This window comes from Vespa crabro, chromosome 15 (assembly GCF_910589235.1).
Source record: "Vespa crabro chromosome 15, iyVesCrab1.2, whole genome shotgun sequence".
Classification (NCBI taxonomy): Eukaryota; Metazoa; Arthropoda; class Insecta; order Hymenoptera; family Vespidae; genus Vespa; species Vespa crabro.
This window is the reverse complement of record NC_060969.1, coordinates 5,566,621-5,587,289: the sequence shown is the minus strand read 5'-3', so window position 1 is coordinate 5,587,289 and position 20,669 is coordinate 5,566,621. Positions and strand designations below refer to the sequence as shown.

Here is a 20,669-nt window from a genome sequence, read left to right as displayed (position 1 = left end):
TTGTAGGCGTTACTACGATGACGTCATTCGGAAAACGTCTGTCTCAGGCGAGGGGCCACGTGTCAGGAGCATGGCCCAAAAAGTGTCTAGTTCGACATGGAAAATACTCTTTTACGAGTTCCGTCGTTCGATTACGATGTTTTGACGAATTAGAACGTCTAAACCACTCTCAGACTGAAGCCTCTCGCAATCCTTCTTTTACGTCATGGAAAGTGCTCGTTGTCCGACTAACGAGCTTTGAAACACTTCCTACGTATCGCGTCTCTCTACACGATCCATGGTTACGAGAGAGTGTTCGTGAGTGAGTGAGTGAGTGAGTGAGTGCGTGCGTGCGTGCGCGTTCGAAGGAAAAAGAGAGACGATGACGTCATAGGGATATACCCGTCTACGTAACGTAAATGTCTCGATAGCGCGAGTCCGCCTTTTATGCTACGAACGTTCGCCTTTATAGCTTTTTCCGGAAATATACACCGTCTAGACGATACAATGCCGTACGTAGACTATACGTGGCGCAACATACAAAACTCGCGTGAATCACCTAGTTAGGAAAACACGAGACGTCCGAGAGAAAAGAAGAATAGAAACTTGCCATTTTTTTTTCTTCTTCTCTCTTATCGTTTACCACGGATCTTCTTATTCCCATGTTACTACTACTTCCTCCTCTCCTTTCTTACTCCCATTTCCTTGTCCTATCCGAGTTTTCGTGAATTTGGCAACTTGGACGTTACGCGCGCATATCCATTATGATTGTAGTTTTGGACAGAATCCAAACGTAATAAATTTCAAATCGGATAGTTGCTTTTATCCTATGATTCGTACAAAGTTCGGAGGAACGCCACCACATTCCCCCCTTTGGGACTTTCGATGGTCAACAATTTTGCCTTGTTCGAGATAAGATCGAGAGAAAGCAAGTACGACGCTCTTGGAAAAGAGATACGAACACGATATTATTCCTAAATCAACTTCGCTTTAGGTCGAGATCGTCGAGAAACGATAAAGGATCGATGAAGATTCGATGGAAGTAAAGAGTCAAGAAAAGAGAGCCCGTAATATTATAGCAAAAGCGTTGTCGTATCGATGGAAAATCCTCATTCTGGAATGGGCAAAAAGGAAGAAAGTGCGCCAGGATAGAAGGATCACCGAGCATCTAGCTAATGCAACCAAACGGACTTTCAACGTACTGCGCGACAATGGTAGATATAATATTTGCTTCGACCTCCCTACTTATCTATCTCTGTCTATCCGTTCGACTATCTTTCGCTCTATCTATCTTTATTCAGCGGCCATCTTAGGATTCACCTGTACGTGTCTTTTACGTGCGTATACGTACGCATATCCGAGCTGAAGTTTCAATCGGAGCCAAGTAAAAGAGAAAAATCTGAGAATGAAAAAAATCATGAATTCGAGATAGGATAAAACGACGACGATCTCGTATCTGGCTGAGCTCGTTAGTTATCCGTTCCCGTGCGATTTGCACCTTTTATTAAGCGACCGTGTTCGCTGGAGGCCTGCCCGCTCGCTGCACGATGGGAAATCATTTCTAATTCGCAGCGTATTTTACGGTTCACGATATTAACTTTTTACATGGCATCGACGCTGACTATCAAGCTTTGCCCATTTATAGTCCGACCGACCTCGTCCGGTACGTACTGAATTAATAAACGTGCGCACGGCAGAAGGAGAGGAATCCTTTTGAATAAATCGTGAATTATGGCGAATTTTAGAAGCCAATCATTCTTCCATTACTCCCGTTAGTTTTCTTTCCTACGTCCTAGACGCGATCGAATCCTTCCTCCGTTCGATTCGCGATCGAGGGAGTACTATAATCGCTGTCATTTAGCGAATACAACCTTTTTCGCCGTTCGTCCGCCCGTCCCCTCCTCCCTCCTCCTAGCCAAAAATGTCGACGTTCCAGCTTAGATGATGTGACGTTTGCGCTTAGATAAGAAAGAAATAAAGACGATCGATGAGGTTTTATTACGGGACGAGAGAACGTCGAAGATAGATCATCTCGTAGGCGATGGGTTGCGTCCAAACGACAAACGGACGAAACTTTTCGACGTCGGTAGAAGTAAATATATTAGGCGAAAATATGCAAGTAAAAAGAAGGAAGTTTACCATTATCTTACTCGTAGATCTTTCTTGCGTTGCACGAAATATAAATTGCGTTGCAGAAAATTTCGAAACGGAGTAATAGTCTTGTTCCAAGTTGTTATATCCCTTTTTTTCTTTCGTCTCAAAGCTCTCGAAGCTCTTGGGTGCTTTAGACGTCGTAGAGGTTAAACCGTTTCTCCACCGACTATTTGCCTGGGTGAAACAAGTTCGGAGGTTGGCTCCGTAATCTAATTTGCGAAGCAATCTACAATAACAATAGTCCGCGTACCACTGACGAGGTGAAGAGGAATAGGAGAAGAAGAGGAGGTAAAGGGTAGAGTGTGGATGCTAGTGTTAGGACTACCGGATGAGGAAACCTCTTGACTTTGGCGTACCAACGCTCCTAACTTGCAAGTTTTCGAAGCTGACGAATAAGGGAGACCGCGTTTAGATCAACGTTTAGATTTTCCTACGAGTCTCCAACTAAGAGATGTCTTCCCGAATCGCCTATTCACCGATGACGATTAAATGCCAAATCCAAATGGAAATGTGCCTGTAATTATGAAAATCGCCAAATTGGATTTCGACAAATTGCATTTATGAAAGATTATCATTGATTCCGGCAATTAACTTTTAAAAATCTTTGGAATGATAGAAAGCTCAAACGTCGCAGAACTCGTACCACGGCTGGATGTTGCGAAAACGACGGGCAGGGAAAAATCGCGAAACGACTTTGATCATTCGAATTCGGTGACGCGTGTTAACGTTGCACGTGACCATTTTTCGAGGGGCTAACAGGCACTTGTGAGCCGTAATCGTGTTCCACTTGCATATTTCGAGATCTGTGACGACAGAGAAAAGAGGAAAGCGAGACAACGTCTGGTGAAAGGCCTGGTAGACGGACGGACGGACGGACGGACGGAAGGACAGATAGATAGATAGGCCGAGGAACAAAAAAAAAGAAAACGGGACGATGGGAGCGTGCGCCGATCGTGACCTCATTTTCCAGGCTCTGTTGGAGCAGAAAAAAATGTGCTTCGAGATATCTGCAGCTGTACACCGTCATCTCAGTGTATGTACGAGAGTATTAAAGAGAAAGAGAGAGATTAGATATCAGCAAGAATTTTTTCCAGACAGCCTTCGGAGTTCTACGAATCGTGTAATAATCTTGTCGAAGGTCAACGACGTCGTGTACCTTCGGTATTAAGTTTCCCAACGACACGTATTATTATTTATTTGGGAATATGATAAATTAACAATGGTCATTGTTATTAAACATTAATCGCCCATATAAAATGTATATACGTAACAAACTGAAAAATAAACAGCCATCATCGATGAATCTAGACTTTAATCGATAGAAAAAAAAAAAAAAAAAAAAAAGACTAATCTATCCGATGATGCGTCAAGCCGCAAGGAAAGCAGTATAGAGGAATTGAAAAGAATATGAACTCACTTGCGTTCCAGGATGACGGTGATGATCCTGTAGGAAGGAATGTTGCTGATGCAACGCCGGCGGGGATTCTTCTCGATCCTCTTGATGACGACGGCGATGTTGTAGTTGGTGTTGCTGTTGTTGTTGTTGTTGATGATGTCGTTGATGGTGATGATGAAGATGGCGATGGTCATGCAAAATGGAAGCAGAATTCGACTCGTGGAAAGGCTCGAGTCGACGGTGATGGAGATGATGCGATACCGTCGCCAAGATGGCCAGCAGCGCACCAACTATTAGAACGAGCACCGCTGACACTACGTAACTGCTCGTACCCACTAAAATTCGACAAGGATAGAGTACACGTTGTATTAATCCTTTCCGACATCTTTCTCTTCGATTCGACCTATCAGAAACAGCTTTTCCAATAGCTTTTTTTCCTCTACTCTGTCTCTTTTGCAACGTTTCGCCAAGATATGTCGTCGTTTTTCGTTCAAGCCGATCGACAGCTCGAGAAAAATATGCGATCGTTTGTAAAAAAAAAAAAAAAAAACAAGAAAAAAAAAGAAAAAGAAAGAAAAAGAGTTGATTCGTAATTCGAGGAACGTATGTGTATGCCACCTTGGTGGCTATCGCGAGTTGCATTTATCGGCTAGCCAATCGCTTTTTGTCGCTCGACAACGATAGCTGATACGAAGAAAGGCGAATCTATTTTGCAACGTCGATTTGCACGTAATTTCCTGAATCTTATGAACAAATTTTATTCGAATAAAAGTTTTTTCCATCTTATTTAGATCGTCGGTCCGATTCTTTCGCTAAACGATCAAATGAAATTATATCAGTGTTTTAATAATCAAAATAATAGAAAAAATACGCTGGTCAAAATAATGATAGGGAGTTTAAATTAATGTTTAGATTAAGAATCTAATCGAATTTAGCGATATCTACACAAAGAGAAATATCTTTAAGTTATAATCGTTAAGACGTCTAAACGCAGACTGAGTAAATACGTATAAAAGACCGACAACAACGCAAAGACCAAAATAATATTGACGATAAGCAATAGAATAATATCTGACTTTATCGTCTATTTCGCCAAAGCCAACTACGCGCACTTCAATGCACGATTCGAATAAATTTTACAATATTTTCTCGAAACCTCGATGAACTAGACGTTTTGGACGTTTAACAATTATTTTTCTTTTCTTTCCCTTTAAGTCAAGTTAAAGTGTTAACGCGTGGATATGCGAGCAAATCATCCTGAGATATGTTCACTTTCAGATAATCTTTCAACTCGCGAAACGTATTTTTCGATAAACAACGACAATGTGCGAGTCTACTTCCTACTGTCTCCTCGTCATAAATCAAAACTAATCAAGGGCGATATGAAATCTGAGTTGAGAGAGGCGAGCGCAAAAGAAGGAAATAAAAATGGTAGAAAAAGTAAAGTTGCTTGGTCGGTCTCCCTCGAGAAACCTTTCGACCTGGTAGCTGTCATAAATAAGGTAGCTCATTAACTCTGCGCTTCTGCAGGCAGCATAAAATTCAGGAAGCGATATACGAGCATCATATCGGAGGCCTCGGCGCGAGCTCGAGTAGGAAAGATGGTGCTCTAGCTCGATTTTATTCCTCCTAGTCGATTTCGTACGTGATACGTGAGAAAAATTGCTTGGATGAGTTCCTTCTTGTCCTCGAGCATGAGTCATCGTGTCATCGGTGAAAACAACGAAACGAGCTGCGGAGGAGGAGGAGGTACAACGAACGAGACTAGAGAAAATCTCTTTTATCGAGGAAAGAAGGAAAGATATTTTTCAAGTTGAACAAAGAGTTGGGAGATATTCGAGGTGAGTCGCCGTGAGGATGTGTGTACGAGGACGAGGAGTCTGTGATCGCGATTGGTGGGACAGGATGAGACACGACTATAAAACCTTATCAACGTTCATCATCGCCAGTTCAACGGTTTGAACCGCTCGTCACCCACCGCTCGTTAAACGTCCTCTTTATCTCTTTCTCTCTCCCTCGCCCCCACCCCCCTCCCTCCATCTCTCTCTCTCTCTCTCTCTCTCTCTCTCTCGAGAGAGAGAGAGAGAGAGAGAGAGAGATACACTCTTCGCCAACGTAGCAGCATCACGCAGCTCCATCCGCCGAAAGACTCGAAAAGAAAGATATAACTAACGAAGAATAACGTTTGTCTGTGGAAGAGGAGCGAGCGAGTCGAAGAAAATTCCCCAGCTCTGAAATAATCCTCGTTTCTTACGCGAGGAACGATCGAGTCTTCGTTATTAGAATTATTAGCGACCACGCCCCGAGTCCGACGTGTTTGAACTGCCAAAGTGCAGAGAGCCAGGGTCTCCCTACGTACTCCACGAGTTCGAGAACGAATAGAAGGTAAAGAAGAAGAAGAAGAAGAAGAAGAAGAAGAAGAAGAAGAAGAAGAAGAAGAAGAAGAAGAACAAGAAGTAGAAGAAGGAGGAAGAGAAAAGGGAAGGCTCGGAAAGTCGAAGGAGAAGGTGGAGCGTTTGCTTTTGGTCAGCTTTTGTGCGAGAAGGAGCAGCCGGCCGGCGTCTAAGTCCGCAAACATTTTGCGTGTCAATATTTGACGGAGCGTTTAGGATGTCTGCCATCGTCGTCGTCGTCGTCGTCGTCGTCGTCTACGTCGAGCTTAAAAAAAGAAAAAAAAAGGGAAAGACTTCCCGCACCTTTCATAGATATATTTTGATTAGCTTCCTCCCCGTTTCTTTCGAGCTGCCCTTCACTTTCCCTTCTCTTCCCATTTATTTTCTTTCTCGTTACATCTCATTTTCGTTTTTGTTTTTAATTACAATCTTTTTTTCTCTATGTCCATCGTTAGAGAGAAAACGCGCGCGCGCAAAAGAAGGGACGGCAGGTGCATCGAGAACTCACGAGAGCATCTTCTTTTCTCCCGGTATCCTTCTCTTCCTCCTCCTTTTTCTGGGGTCATAACCGAGACTGCTGGCTTGCAACGAGCGAATCTCCTCCTTTTGCACACGCACGTGCACGCGCGTGTACTGGGCCGACAGTGCGAGTGGACTTGCAGGACGATGACGACGACAACGAAGAGAAAGAAAGAGAAAGAGTGAGAGAAAATAAGAGACAGAAAGAGAGGGAGAAAGAATACGAAAGATGGAGAATAAAAAAGAGAGGGAAAGGAGAGTATGAGAGAGAGAGAGAGAGAGAAGTTACGATGGTGCAGCGCATGCAGCGCACCAGACAAAAAACGATGAGCTACGGTGGGGGCCAGACGGGGGACAAAAACACGCGACGGGCCCCAAACCCACTTGCGAGCGACTCCCTTACACCGAGTCCTGCACACACACATACATATACACAGGCATGCAGAGGGAGGGAGGGAGGGAGAGAGAGAGAGAGAGACACACAGACGGACCGTAGAAGCGTGTCTTTGTACGTGCAGTTTAAGCCTCTTGCATGCCTGCATCCGAGGATCGCATGCAGCATGGGTAGAAAAGGGCGAACGAACGAGCGAAAGCAGTCGGAGCCCTTTCCAACGTCGAAATGACCCATCAAGGACGACGACGACGACGACGACGACGACGACGACGACGAGGTTCCTACTCCTCGAATTTTCTTTTGCCCGTAATCGAGATATCGATCGGAACGAATATTTTCTATTCTCGTTTCGTTGAATATTATTGTAAACGTTAGCGTCGACGGTAGTTTGAGAGGATCTACATTTAATCTAACAAATATTCCCTTTCTTACAGTCCCTATTTTTTCCCGTAAATTTTAAGTTCGACAGGTGGGCGTCGCGTTTTGCGTCGCAAATGTCGCAGGTGCAACCTTTTGATACCTTCCCCTTCAAAATATGTTGAAAAGTATATCGTTGAAAAAAATACTATTTATACTGCTTTATCCTGCGGTACAATAAAAAATAAATAAATAAATATATATATACATATATGTACATACGTATCTATTTAAAAAAAAAGACATTTCTCGGACGAACGAGCCGAAGAAATTTCTTTAATAGGGTCATACATACGATTCGGTCGGCTTAAGTTTAGAAGGAAAAAAGGTAAAGGATAAAAGTGTATTCGATGGTTAAAAATAAATTAAAGAATAAAGAACGAATCTAAGGGATTTCCACGGCTCGGGTGAATGCGTCGAGTCACTTTTAATACGCTTATCTGTATTATTGACGGGTCGCTCGGCTTCGTCGGAGATTAAAGCGGCGCAATCTTTAAACGGATTTTCAACGTTCGAACGTGAACGAGACAAGACGAGACGAGACGAGACGAGACGAGACGACGAAGGACTCGCCGAAAGGTTTCCACGCCTATGAGGAGACCGAGGGATAGACACGTGTTTGACCCGAGTCGACGACGTGGCCATCCATGTACGAAGGGCAGAGTGGAATCCGACCGAAATGAAAACCGGATTTTACCTTGGTTTTCACTTCATTCCAAGTAAGGACCATTCGCTCCACGACGACGACGACGACGACGTTCTCTGTTCCTCTAATCTCTCGTCTAACTATCAACGAATTAGAGAAGAAAAGAAAATAGAAAAAGCGATAATAAGAATAGCTGTTTATTCGTCGAGATGGTCTATGCGAAATTAAAAAACATAAAGAAAAAATGGGGAAAGAAAGGAAGGCTTGTTAAAACGTGGCATTCTTCGATAATGCGAGCCGAGTTGACTAACTCTCCTACGTCATCCGTCTCTTTCTTGTCTAGCCAGGCCTACTCGGCGTGCTCTTTGTCCTGTGACCTAGATAGGAAAGCCAGCGTGAAGCAGGAGAAGAGCGTTCAACGATCCAAAGAGAGAGAGAGAAGAGACAAAGAGGGGATGAGAGGGAGGGAGAAAAAGAGAGACAGTCAGATAACATGCCTTCTACGAATGGTCGCGTAAACAAATGAATATGCGGATAAACATACGCGCGTACTTGAATAGATTTCGATCGAAACAATATTTTTTCTCATCATCCTAGATCAGTATCGAAAGAAAGGGAGGAGGTCGAACTCAAAGACGAATAAAAAGGAAGAGTACGATGATGGTCGCGATCATTAATTGATTTTCAGTACCGTTAAACGCCGACGCCATCGATGCCGCCAGGCTCGCACAAACTCGGACGCTGAATGAAAGAAGAGAAAGAAAAAGAAGAGAAAGAAAAAGATGGAAGAGAATGTGGATAACGAAGCAGGAGAAACGAGATGGCTGGTACTGTTGCACGCGTCGCTGATTTCGAGGCTAACCTTTCCGCAGCTCACGAACATTTCTCGCGAGCGGTACTCTCGAGACGAACCTAACGGACCAAGGACGAGCCTTCTTTTCTCTTTTTCGTCCTCATCAGCATCCTCGTTATTACTTCTAATCGCATATGACTCTCGCTCTCTCTCTCTCTCTCTTTTTCTCTGCCGTATCTTCGACTTTTTTTTGCAATTCTATTTATGAATAAATCCGAGTTCATAAACCCGAGTAAAAAATAAAATAGAAAAATAAATATTTATAGCTTCTTTCTCTTTCTCCTCTTTTATGTGCAACCATAGTATGCATAAGAAAAAAAGCAATCTATGAATGAAATTCGCGCTAAATGCGTCGTTCGATATTCAAAATTCAGGCGTGTGTGTGTGTGAGAGAGAGAGAGAGGAGAAGGCGTCGTTTGTACGATTGAAGAGGCCAGAAACATGGCATGATCGTTGTCGTTGAGGAAGGAAAGGACGTTAGACGAATGTCGTCGTCGTCGTCGTCGTCGTCGTCGTCGTCGTCGTCGTCGTCGTCGTCGTCATGGTTGTCCTCCATTGTCCTGGCTCTGCATGGCTCTCCTCGTTAAAGCGTCCTTAACGATCGCTCCTTCAACGACGAGTCCTGCCTGTCGTCGAAATCGTCGTATCGTCGATCTTAACGAGACTCCTAGTTTATCTTCCAGCCACGCTCCTCGTCTCTGACTCGTGAGAGCCAACCCAAATCGATTCATCGCTATCATTGAAGTTTTATTCGGAGAACATCGTCAACAACAATTTTCCTAAGAGTTTTATCGCCGACTTTTTTACGAAATCGCAAAAATTCCTCGATCTCCAAAGGGAGAAGAAAATGAAAGGACATTTTCTGAACATAGTACCCCAATGAGACCTTTGGAGCGGGGATGGTCCGTGATGGTCGAGGAGAGAAAGGGAAAAAAAGAATAGGAAAGGAGAGGAAAGAAAAGAAAAGAAAAGAAAAGAAAAGAAAAGAAAAGAAAAGAAAAGAAAAGAAAAGAAAGGAAAGGAAAAGAAAAGAAGAGAGAGAGAGAGAGAGAGAGAGAGAAAAGGAGCGAGGAAAAAAGGAAGTATAAGAATACAGAACGGTGCTGTGCATATGTGGGTGGGCATTCTTCGTGTAGAGGAGTGAAGAGGGTAAGTTGAGAAAGAGAGGTGGTACTACCAGATTGCAAGAAGCCGAGGCTGGCCAAGGCCAGAACGTCGCGGAGCCGAGCCGGATTATTTTTAGCGCTTCCTACTATTGTGCAAAGCACAAGTAGTCTGTCAAGCGTCTAGGGATTCGCTTTAACGGGGGAGTCCACCGTTAGATTTTACACTCCCCTCCCTGCTCCTTTTTTACGACGAGTAGTCACTACTACTCGATCCATCGATGATGACTGCCGTTCGCTATAGATAAGCTGAAACATCATACGCATTGGATCAGATCGCGTTTCTTCGAAAAAATATCGCGAAAGTGCAGACGCTCGAAAGAATCACGTTATGCAACTATTCGATCGACGCGACTCGCATAGAACGAGGAAAGAATGAGAAAAGAACGAGGAAAGAACGCCCCGCACGAGTCTATCGGATCTGTTAGAAACTTCATGAAGGATTCTACGTACGTTCCCAACAACGCAGGGATGCGTCTATCCTTGAAAGCCATAAATATTCAACCGGTATACTATTTCAAACGATGTACGTAATACGGTACGTAAACGTCGCGAGAATCCTAAAAGAGTAAAACCCAGAGATACGTCGAAAAGAAAAAGAGAAAAAACAAAAGACTATAATTTTTCTTCGAGAAATATCCTGACGGGACTACTCTTATCGCAAAACAAACGAAAGTATTTCTTTGGCATTTCGTTGGGCATTCTTTCAGGATTGAGCACCTCTGATCCCAGAAGGAAAAATCAAGGAAAGAAGACTCGTTTCTAGAATAAAACGAGTACGAACGAAGATACATACGTTTACGTATACATACGTGAGTGGAAAAAGAAAAGCATCTACGCCTTTTTCTAGATACTCGAGAGATTCCATACGACGTGCGGTAGCAGCACGTCGTCGAATACGACGCATGGCCTTAGCCTAGTTGCAGAAAAGGCCGTTCGCTGGACACGATGATGGCTACCACCACTACTATCGCACGATCATTATCGACGATGACGACGACGACGACGACGACGACGAGGAGGAGGAGGAGGAGGAGGAGCAGGGAGGGGAGAAGAAGGAGGAAAAGGAGGTTTAAGTAAATCAACTAATCAGTACCACGCTGATGTCCCGCGTACGAGTTCGTGCTCTCCGACTTATTTACTGGGATAAACCGGCTGTTTAGACGGCATCGTACATGTCGTTTGAAAGACGATGCTTCCAAGACCCTACACGACGAAAGAACGACTCCTAGACTCTTCATTCTTATATTTCCTTCTTTATTCTTCTCTCATCTTTGTCATTCTCTTTTCCGATTTCATTTTTCTTTCTTTTTTTTTTTTTTTTCCAAGCCCTTCCTTACGATAATAATTGCGAGATCATTCGTTAGTCGCTGATAACAATGACGTTTTACATGACAACGTGATTTCGATCGAATCGCATTATTCGAAAACGAACAAACGATATCGACAATGCAAATAAAGTCAGACTTTACGTAACGCCCCGTTGAAACTAGGCGTCGCTGCTAAAGCCGCGAGACGAACGGGAGGCGTTTTTAAAAGAAAGAAGAAGGAAAAGAAAAATGAAGAAAAAAAAAAAAGAGAGAGAAAAAAAGAAAAAAGGAACGAAAAATGCCAGGCCCAACGACCTCCTTTTTTTTTCTTTTTCTTACGCGATAAAAAAACACCCGTTCGAAGGAGAGTAAGATTCGTGATGACGTCCGTCAAATTTCGCGATATTTCGGAGCAAAAAAGTGAATGATCATATCGACGAGATTCCTTCGATCCCGATCGATCGATCGATCGATCGAAAAAAAGAGGAAGAACGATAATGCGCGAGCTTACGTAAATGTTTCTCCTTTCTAAAGAAGCTTCGGATATGCATCTCTCTTTTCCTTTTGTCACGTACAATGCTTTCGCCATACAAACATCGATCGTTTTAATTCTAACACATTTGTACATCCTTTCTTTTTTTTCTTCTTTTCTTTCTTTTGTTCCTTTTGTTCTCTTTCGCTTGTTTCGATTAAACTTCGAACGTTTAATCGTACTTCTTTCCGAAGGAAAATATTCAAGTACGTTCGTCGTTAACGATCAACTAGTTATTATTGCGATTGATTCGCAAAGACAAACTAACTGATTAAGAGCAATAATTAAAAAATTGATCACTCTCTCTTGACGTAAGAAGGTCGATGTGAAGTCAAATTATGTTATCGTTAGAGAAATTTCTCGAACGTTGAACGATCGTTTAGATAAAATTCATAAGACCGCGCGATGACTCGGTGGATTCGCCATGATTTCCGGGAACGTCTTGTTTCTTACATTGGAACTTGACACTCCTTGCCTGGAAGGAAGGCCACTCAGAGAAAAAGAGAAAAGGAGAAAGAAAAAAGAAAGAAAGGAGGAGAGCGAGAAGAGGCCCGAACGTACAAGCCGAACGCGTGCGTGACGTTATCGGCGATGTGCTAAAGTCTCTCGTGGAGGCTGCCGTTGCTTCTGTCTCGTCGTTAAAGAGTACGTCCTTGACCAGTCGACAGGACGTACAGTTATGTACCAAGTAGTTTTACGTATGCTTTCGTCTCGCAGCTGTCCGTACACGATACACGATGTATATATATATATATATATATATATACCTACTGTTCTTTATACGCCTGGAAGAGATATTAAAAATTTGCCATTTTTTCTTGGTAAATTGATACCGATCCAATCGATTCGATCCAATGATAAGCTCTTACTTCGATCGATCTAATTAATACCACGTGCTAATCTCTAACACGAGCACTCCTATACTTTGATATCATCATTTCTTAAATAAGACATTCGAAATAAGTCTAAAGATATTCGAAACGAGCCGAACTATTAAGTATCTCCGAAAATTCATGAGACCTATTTTAACTTTGCCGAGCATCACGATCTCACGTTTTCAGTGGGCGTTCTCTTGCATGAACCAAAACGTAAACGCACATTCAAGAAAATAATACGTCCGTTATTTACGAAATCGTTTAGAATGGACCGTCTGACGACACCGACGGCGACGGCGACGGCGACGGCGATGGCGACGGCGGCGCCGACGACGACGACGACGACGACGACGACGACAAACCTAAAAGGGGGCAAACCAGCAAGAGGGAACAACGGGCGAAAGACGACGTAATACAAGGCAATTGGCCTTGCGAGGTGAACGTACTAGCGAACGATTCGACAAGTATGACGATGTGAAGAGAGAATAAGAAGGAGGTATGTATATCGTACGGACATTGCACTGGCACACCAAAACAAAATTCGTTTAGTTCTGACTCACAATCGGTACGCAATTCGTTCTCTACTCATTGGACGCTTTAAATTCGTTGATCGATCGAATCGTTATTAATCATTGACTTTATTTGACGAATACGTAATAAGCGATATTTCATTAATGCGCATCTAATGTAATGTAGGTCTAAACCTACATAAAACTAGAGTAATTTAATGACGAGAACTCCTAGAAATAGAGACTCGGAAGAGATGAAATAAGAAAGAAAGGCGGAAAGAAAGAGATCATTGTTTCTCCCCCTCGTAGAGAAGCAAAGAGGTCATACGCCTAATTATCCCACGGCCCGGGCACGAGCACGAAATACAAGGAATACAAAAGGGAAAGAGAAAAAAATAAAAGGAGAGAGAGGGGTCACACAACAACAACGATGGAGGCTCGAATCGGAAAAGGGAACGAACAAAAAAAGAAGACAGAGAGAGAGAGAGAGAGAGAGAGAGAGAGAGAGAAAATGCTTGGCTCGTTCCATCGCGAAGCACGCGCGACGAGCAACGAAGCTTATCGTAAATTATTTCAATGCACCTAACTCGCCTAACGTGCAGGGAGTATTATTTACGACGAGGGTCCTCTCTCTCTCTCTCTCTCTCTCTCTCTCTCTCTCTCTCTCTTTCTCGTTGTCGTTCTCTTGCTCTTTCTCGCGCACTGGGTGCAGCCTAGGCCGTCTCGGATAGGGTAGGATACGATTACATCATGGTGCAAACAGCCGGTAATAGTGGCTCAAGGCTACTATGCGCATATGCACATGCATGGCCGCAACGCCGGCTGGCCCACACGAACGCCTCCTGTTTATTTATTTTTTTTTTTCTTTTTCTTTTCCTTTTTCCCTTTTCCTCTCTTCTCTAACGTTCGCGAGAAAGTCCTACTCTCCTCGATTACGTGCATTAAAGATGCTTACATATTCTTAGATTATTTTTGTTTTCTTTTTTATACTTGAAATCAGAGTCTAGTTCCAAGTCAACTAGATATCCTTATCGCTTATATATTTTTTATACGAGCTAAAAGTTGGAAAATATCAGACTCTTCCTACTAGGTTTATAATGATTATCGACATGGAAAATAAATGTTGTAGCTCTTCTTCTCTGCTCTTTCCACGCACACACTTAGGCGAACGCAACGATTTCGACGTCTGAATGTATTTTAAGAAGCCGACCGACGCAGGACTTATCTTTAATGACTCGCAGGGTCGAAAGTGCAACGCGTCCTCGAGTTATATAAAACCCTATACCGTCTGAAATCTTTCCTCGGTTGGGATATCTCTTCGAAGACAAACAGACGCACACAACGATCTTGGGCCTTTATCTTCTCACGCAACGTACGTACCTTTATAATTTTATCGGTCGATAACGAAGAATGAAAATTCGACATACACGTAATTTCATTTACTCGTACGATCGTCAACGTAGTCGTCATCGAACGAACACGTGAAAAGAAAATAATGCGTGGGCTTGCGCCAACGTTCTCGCGTCTCTCTTTTTCTTCTTCTACCGCTTGAAATAAATCATGTTAAAATACGATACAAACACTCGGTTTCGTCTCGGTGTTACGGAAGAGATCGTCGATTTTCTTCTCCGTTTTTTTCACTTTTCTTTTCTTAAATTATATCAGATTGATGCAATGACAATTTCCTCGGATATTATTTTGACAAATAATATCAGATAAGTAGGCAAGTATTTTTCACTCAAAGAATGTTCTCAGGATTTAACTTTGCAAAAACATTGCATTAACGTTTGTGGAAAAATTGAGACAGCTTTCGATAAAGAGCTTAGGCCCGATGTCTCTTCTTAAGGAATTGACATCTTTTTTTTCGTTCCCACATTGAAGAGATTCTTTAATCGAGGCCGTTGAGAAAAGTTTGTAATAACGAGGACACAGGTGCCGAGCGCAACGCGTTGCGTGTAATCGTGAAAAAAAAAAGGATAATCGTGGCGAGACGATACGCATAATCCAAACTAGTTCTCATCGATCATTCGGCACGTGTATTTCTCACTTGTGTCGAGAGATAGAAGTCTGCTTAACAGAGAGAGAGAGAGAGAGCGAGAGGAGGGGGAGAGAGAGCGAGAGATAAATAAACCAGTCGCAAGAATGTTGCAGAGCAACTCGCATGATTCGTGTTGCCTAAGCCAGATTTATTTACGTCGTAGGGGCTACATACATAAAGAGTGTGAGAGAGAGAGAGAGAGAGAGAGAGGGGGGAAAAGATACGTGTAATCTAACGTACGATCATCGGTTCGATCGTAAAAGGAAAGGAAGTCTCGCCAATATCGATATATCACGATCAACGCGTTGCCTTGGAACGAGATTCTGATTTTATTTTGAAAAAGTTCGAAATGTCTGTAGTAAGAGAGAAAGAGAGAGAAAGAGGTTTATTAATATCTATAGCAATATCGTGAAATAATAAACGTTAAGTATCATAATAATAATTGTAATGCAAAATAATAATTATTAACTAACGAACGACACGAATAATTAAATAATTAATACGATAACATCATAAAAAAAAAAAAAGTGTCTCTGTGTTTCTGTTTCAAGAAGTTATTTATAAGTGTTAAACTCGTTAAAGGAAATGGAAAAAAAACAAATAGACCGTAGTACTTGGACCTGTTCGTTATTAATAGTCGATGTCGATCGGAATTGATTAGATCGAAAAGAACGAGTTTGATTTTTCATCTTGAGATGACGACCAAGCCAGTTTCGAGAACGCATTCGATCATATCTCGCGATAGGCATTATTAGCATCTTCGTTATTATTATTAGTCACTGATAAAAGTAATTTCCGGCGCAAACGTAAAAGCTAACAACGACATTGTCGACGTTGCGACGTAATTCGCTACCGCGCCAGAAGCAAACATTTTTTATGTCTGCCGAACGTCTCGACGTAACTCGGTATTATATATATATACATATATGTATATATATATATATATGTATGTATCTACGAGCGATGCTGACTTCTCTTCTTTTTGTTATTGCTCTTGTTAAATGCGTCATTCCATTTTGTCTAATGAAAACACATATCTGAACTACCTGAATCGATCAGAAGATTATATTCATTCAAGCGGTTGAAATATTTTGTATCGAAAAAAGAGACAAATCCTTTCGAAATTTCGACGCGAGGACGTCGCAACGCTCTCTCTCTCTCTCTCTCTCTCTCTCTCTAAAAACGAAGAGAAGAGTTACGCTGACGAAAGGCACGTAGGAGCTAGTGCGAGCCAGCTTTCGAATTCCATTTCGCGGTCCGAGGAGAGAGAGAGAGAGACAGAGAGGGAGGGAAAGGGAGAGAGAGCGCACACGCCGTGCCGTTTGTTTATCCGTTTGTACACCCTTTTAAAAATAGGCTTTCATTCAAGGATCCCGGCCAGACGCGAGCCAGACATTCGACAGCACGCGTACAGATAGCTTCTGCTATTTCGTCACGCTCGTCTTCTCCTCGCACGTTTCGCCGCTCTCTTTCGACGCGCGTTCTCATCTCAGTGTGTGTGTGTGTGTGTGTGTGTGTGTATGCGCGCGCACGCGCTTCAATAAAGTGGGACGACAAAGAAGAGACAACAAACGAGCCAATGACGATACGTTCAAACGACCTCACATCTTAATCGTGTCTACGAATTAGATGTTTTTCTCGTTTTATGCTTTTTTCAACATCGGTGTTGATCCCATCCGATGAATTATTTGCGAGTACACGTTTGCTTTTATCTCCCTTTCTCTCTCTCTCTCTCTCTCGTTTGCCTCGCACTTTGTGTGCAAACAAACTGTGCGCGTGTATGTGACGCTCGATGCGTACACGCGTAGTGGAAGAAGGAAAAACAATGTCTGACGCGGCGACGTGAACATGGGAAAGTGTTGGCTCGTGTATGATGCGGGTATGTAGGTGGGTATATACGTGCCGATGTCGTCGATCGACGTGGCCGCGCTACGATAAATATGGTAGACAGTGAGAGAGAGAGAGAGAGAGAGAAAGGAAACGAAAGAGTGAGGAAAAGAAGACAGGTAGAATTGGAGAGACACGTAGAGACAGTTATACGGAAATCAAAGAGAGAGAGAGAGAGAGAGAGAGAGAGAGAGAGGACAGAGAACAGGAAGACAGAGAATTCACAGACGGATGCACAGAAAAAGGTAGGAAATAGACACGGAGAGATGGACAAAGATAGAAAATTAGAGAGGAGGATATAAGCGTACAGAAACAGAAGAAAAACAATGACATGATACAAAGCAGAGACGCAAAAATATAATTCTCTTTTGCTAGAGATATTATGAAAATGAAAACTCTTTAGGAAACTATCGAAAGAGATACATTTCACTGGGGTATCTCCTCCTCGAGAGTTAACATCGTTGCTCACAGAGAGGAATAATCCGGTGTTTAGACGATGGGATCCGATTTTGTGACAGGCTGTATACACGCAGCGAGCTTATTTTTGTTTAGTCTGCTCGCCCGAAAGCGCTGCCACCGCACTCGGAATTACGTACAGGTACCACACAATCCATCCTCTCTCTTTCAAAAACAGATGAAAGGCATTCTTTCCTACTATTAGACATCGCAATATGGAATTCATGAATCTATTAGCTAGTTATAATATTTACTCTCCTAATTGAAAACTTTCAAGACAAAGACAGAAAGAGGGAGGGAGGGAGAGAGAGATGAGACAGAGAAAGTAAGAGAAAAAAGAGAATTTAATTTTAATTTGATTTCCAGCTCGACCTAATTTAACGAAAGGCTTCTTTCAATTGGCTTCGATATTATCGATGAGGTATCACGTAGTATAGAAAATGGCCAAACGTATTCCACGTAGGACAGGCGCGAACGACGGCTGGTCGATGACCCAGTGCTGTGTACTTGGCACCATTTTCCTACCCTACCCACCTCACCTTTACCTCTCTCTTTCTCTCTCTCTCTCACACACTTTTGCTTCCTCCCTTCCATCCATGTTTTCGCATTCCAGAGGGAGAGGACAGGAAAAGAGGGTGAGAGAATTGAATCAAGAGACGAGGGTATGACGCTATAGCTAGCCAAACTCTACAGCTATGATTATTATTTGAGTGGGGGGTTTCACATTAACGTCTAGTTAATTTGAGTAGACGTTAATGTTAAAACGTATTTTGATTTTTCTACAAAAGAGTAAAATCGATCGATCCATCTTTTGGAAAAATCCCCTACTAGATGTTAGCAATGCGTATTTCACTTTCGAGAGTTGCATTCTGCTTTCAAGCTGCAGGTTAAGGCCCTTCGAACAACCTCCTGCTATTATAGGGTTAGTACATATGTACGTATAGTTCTCCGTAGAAGAGTCAGTCAATACTTGGCTCGAACCGAGAACACCGGTGGTAACGCTACGGCAGCACATGGTTTTCTCTCTCTCTCTCTCTCTCTGTCTTTTGCTATTCACCCCGATCCTACGTTGGTATACCTTGTGAAGAGTTGCGAAGGGTGCCAAACCCTCCCTCTCTATCCCTTTCTCTCTTGTCATTTTCCTCTCTCGTCGTTTCTGCTAGCAGAAACAGTACCGAGGGCAAATACGAGCTACGATTACTACTGCTACCAGATGCAAAAGAAGAAAAAAGATTACTATATCGAATAAAAATGAATTGGCAAGAGAATCGTGCAACGACTCGACCGATTTCGAGAAAGTCAAGAACAATGAGATCATTGCGAGTCGTAACGAATCGTCACTTTTGCCAATCCGCTTTGCAACAATGGAAGGAAAGAGAGAAAAAAGACGCATTGTCTATTGTAAAGAGACAGAGTGAATCACCGGTAATGCGAGGATTCTCCGACGAAACGTCGCGATAACTCTACATGCTAATAAGAGAAAGAGAGATAAATAGAGAGAGGGGGGAGGGGGAGGGGGAGAGAGAGAGAGAGAGACAAAGATAGAAACACACAGAGAGAACACTTGCGTATAATCGTAACATCGTGCCACGATTCGTGGGCGTTACTCATAGAGACGTTTTATGTGCGTCACAATACAAATTTAGAAATTACGTGCGTGCCAAGTCGAATGTATACTATCGTCAAAAAATTTCCGGACAATGCGCGTCTATTTAGAAATTATTATCAGGATATACACGATTCTGATCTGTTTTCTTTTTTTTTTTGTTCCTTTTCTTTCTTTTTTTTCTGTTTTTTTTTTTTTTTTGTTCGTTCAATTTCTCTTCATACGTGGAAATTTTTGCAAAGCAATTTACATCTCGGTTGGAAACGATCGCTTGTTGCTGACGGCCTACAAAAGGAGAAAAGATCGATCGATAAAAAAGGGTTTACGCTCAGAGGAGGGAGAGGAGGAGAAAGAGAAGGGAAGGACGGATGGAGTTTGCGAGAGAGGTTGGTTGCCAAGAGGGTCGCGAGAGGAGGACCATGAGAGAGAGAGAGAGAGAGAGGAAAATAGAAAGAGAAGAATGAAGAGAATCGAAGGTGGAGAGATTTCTTCCTCTCCGTCGTGGGATGGCGTCGAAGAGTGCGGAGTATCTAGGTCTGTGTAACGATTTTTAGAATCCCGACCCTCCCGACAATCGTCCAGTACGCCATAAAAAACTTGAGCCACCCCGCAGCGAGGGTTTCCATAGCGACCAAGCCCTTTCGCACCACCCCCCCTTCCTCCTCCTCCTCCTCCTCCTCTTCCCCCTTCTGTCATTGACCTATACTATTCTCTCTATTTCTTTTCTCTCATATGATTTGTATTTATTTTTAATCTAATAAATTCTTCAAATTAATTAAACGTTATAAACGACGAAGCACACCTTATATCCGTATACCGTTTCAAATTTGTACTTTACTTTGAAGAAATTCAAAAGAGATAATTAAAAGGCAACATGAAGAAAAATAATGAAGAGATTTAGATTACGATAAGAGAAATTAAAAGTAAAATAAAAAAGGAATACAATTGTTAGTACTTCCTCTCCTCTCCAGTCCTGTTTTTTCTTTCCAGTCGGCGTAATAAACAAATGAGAAAGAGAAGCAAATCGTCACAGTCGAGAACATACGTACATACATATGTACGTAGTCCAAGAGAGCTCCATCAGACATGCAACGCCGTCGAAAAAAGGTAGGGGCGTGGAATCGTAAATCGAGAATTAAATATGACGCCGAGAGGTAAGGCGTATATAAATTTTCCTTGCCGATGAATAATAAATGGCGGTAGTGTGCGAGGAAGAGAGATAGAGAGAGAGAGAGAGAGAGAGAGAGAGAGAGAAAGAGAAGGGTACAATACGGTATATAGTCACGGTCGAAAGACGTACGATGAGTGGGAGAGAGAGAGAGAGAGAGAAAGAGAAAGAAGGAAACCGAACGAAGTGCCGAGTGGGAGGGAGAGAGAGGGCAAGGAGTAAACGAAAGGACGTTAACCCTTTTCTTGTTTCTCTTCTGCCCATCCCTTCGTTCCTCCTCCTCATCGCAGGAGAGCTCCTTTGCACCGAAGAGTCTCTCTCGCAGCTTTACTCGGTTTTTCCATATCTCCCTTTCTCTTTCTTTGGCTCTTGCT

The 20,669-nt window shown here is 42.7% G+C and overlaps 1 protein-coding gene and 1 long non-coding RNA gene across 3 annotated transcripts in view; one reads left to right on the top strand and one right to left on the bottom strand.

Moving 5' to 3' along the window:
- Positions 1-20,669, bottom strand: part of LOC124429446 (AF4/FMR2 family member lilli-like) — a 51,774-nt gene that overhangs the window by 28,026 nt on the left and 3,079 nt on the right. Inside the window, exon 2 of the mRNA XM_046974757.1 lies at positions 3,551-3,864. Within this exon, the coding sequence (XP_046830713.1) occupies positions 3,551-3,864 (314 nt within the window). The remainder of the gene's footprint in view (positions 1-3,550; positions 3,865-20,669) is intronic.
- On the top strand, positions 5,546-20,067 carry LOC124429468. Of its 2 annotated transcripts, XR_006943464.1 has the most exons (4): positions 5,546-12,432; positions 12,897-13,127; positions 14,270-14,512; positions 19,370-20,067. It is a non-coding gene; the product is annotated as an uncharacterized LOC124429468 (long non-coding RNA). The 2 variants fall into 2 exon arrangements; XR_006943465.1 differs by lacking the exon at positions 14,270-14,512.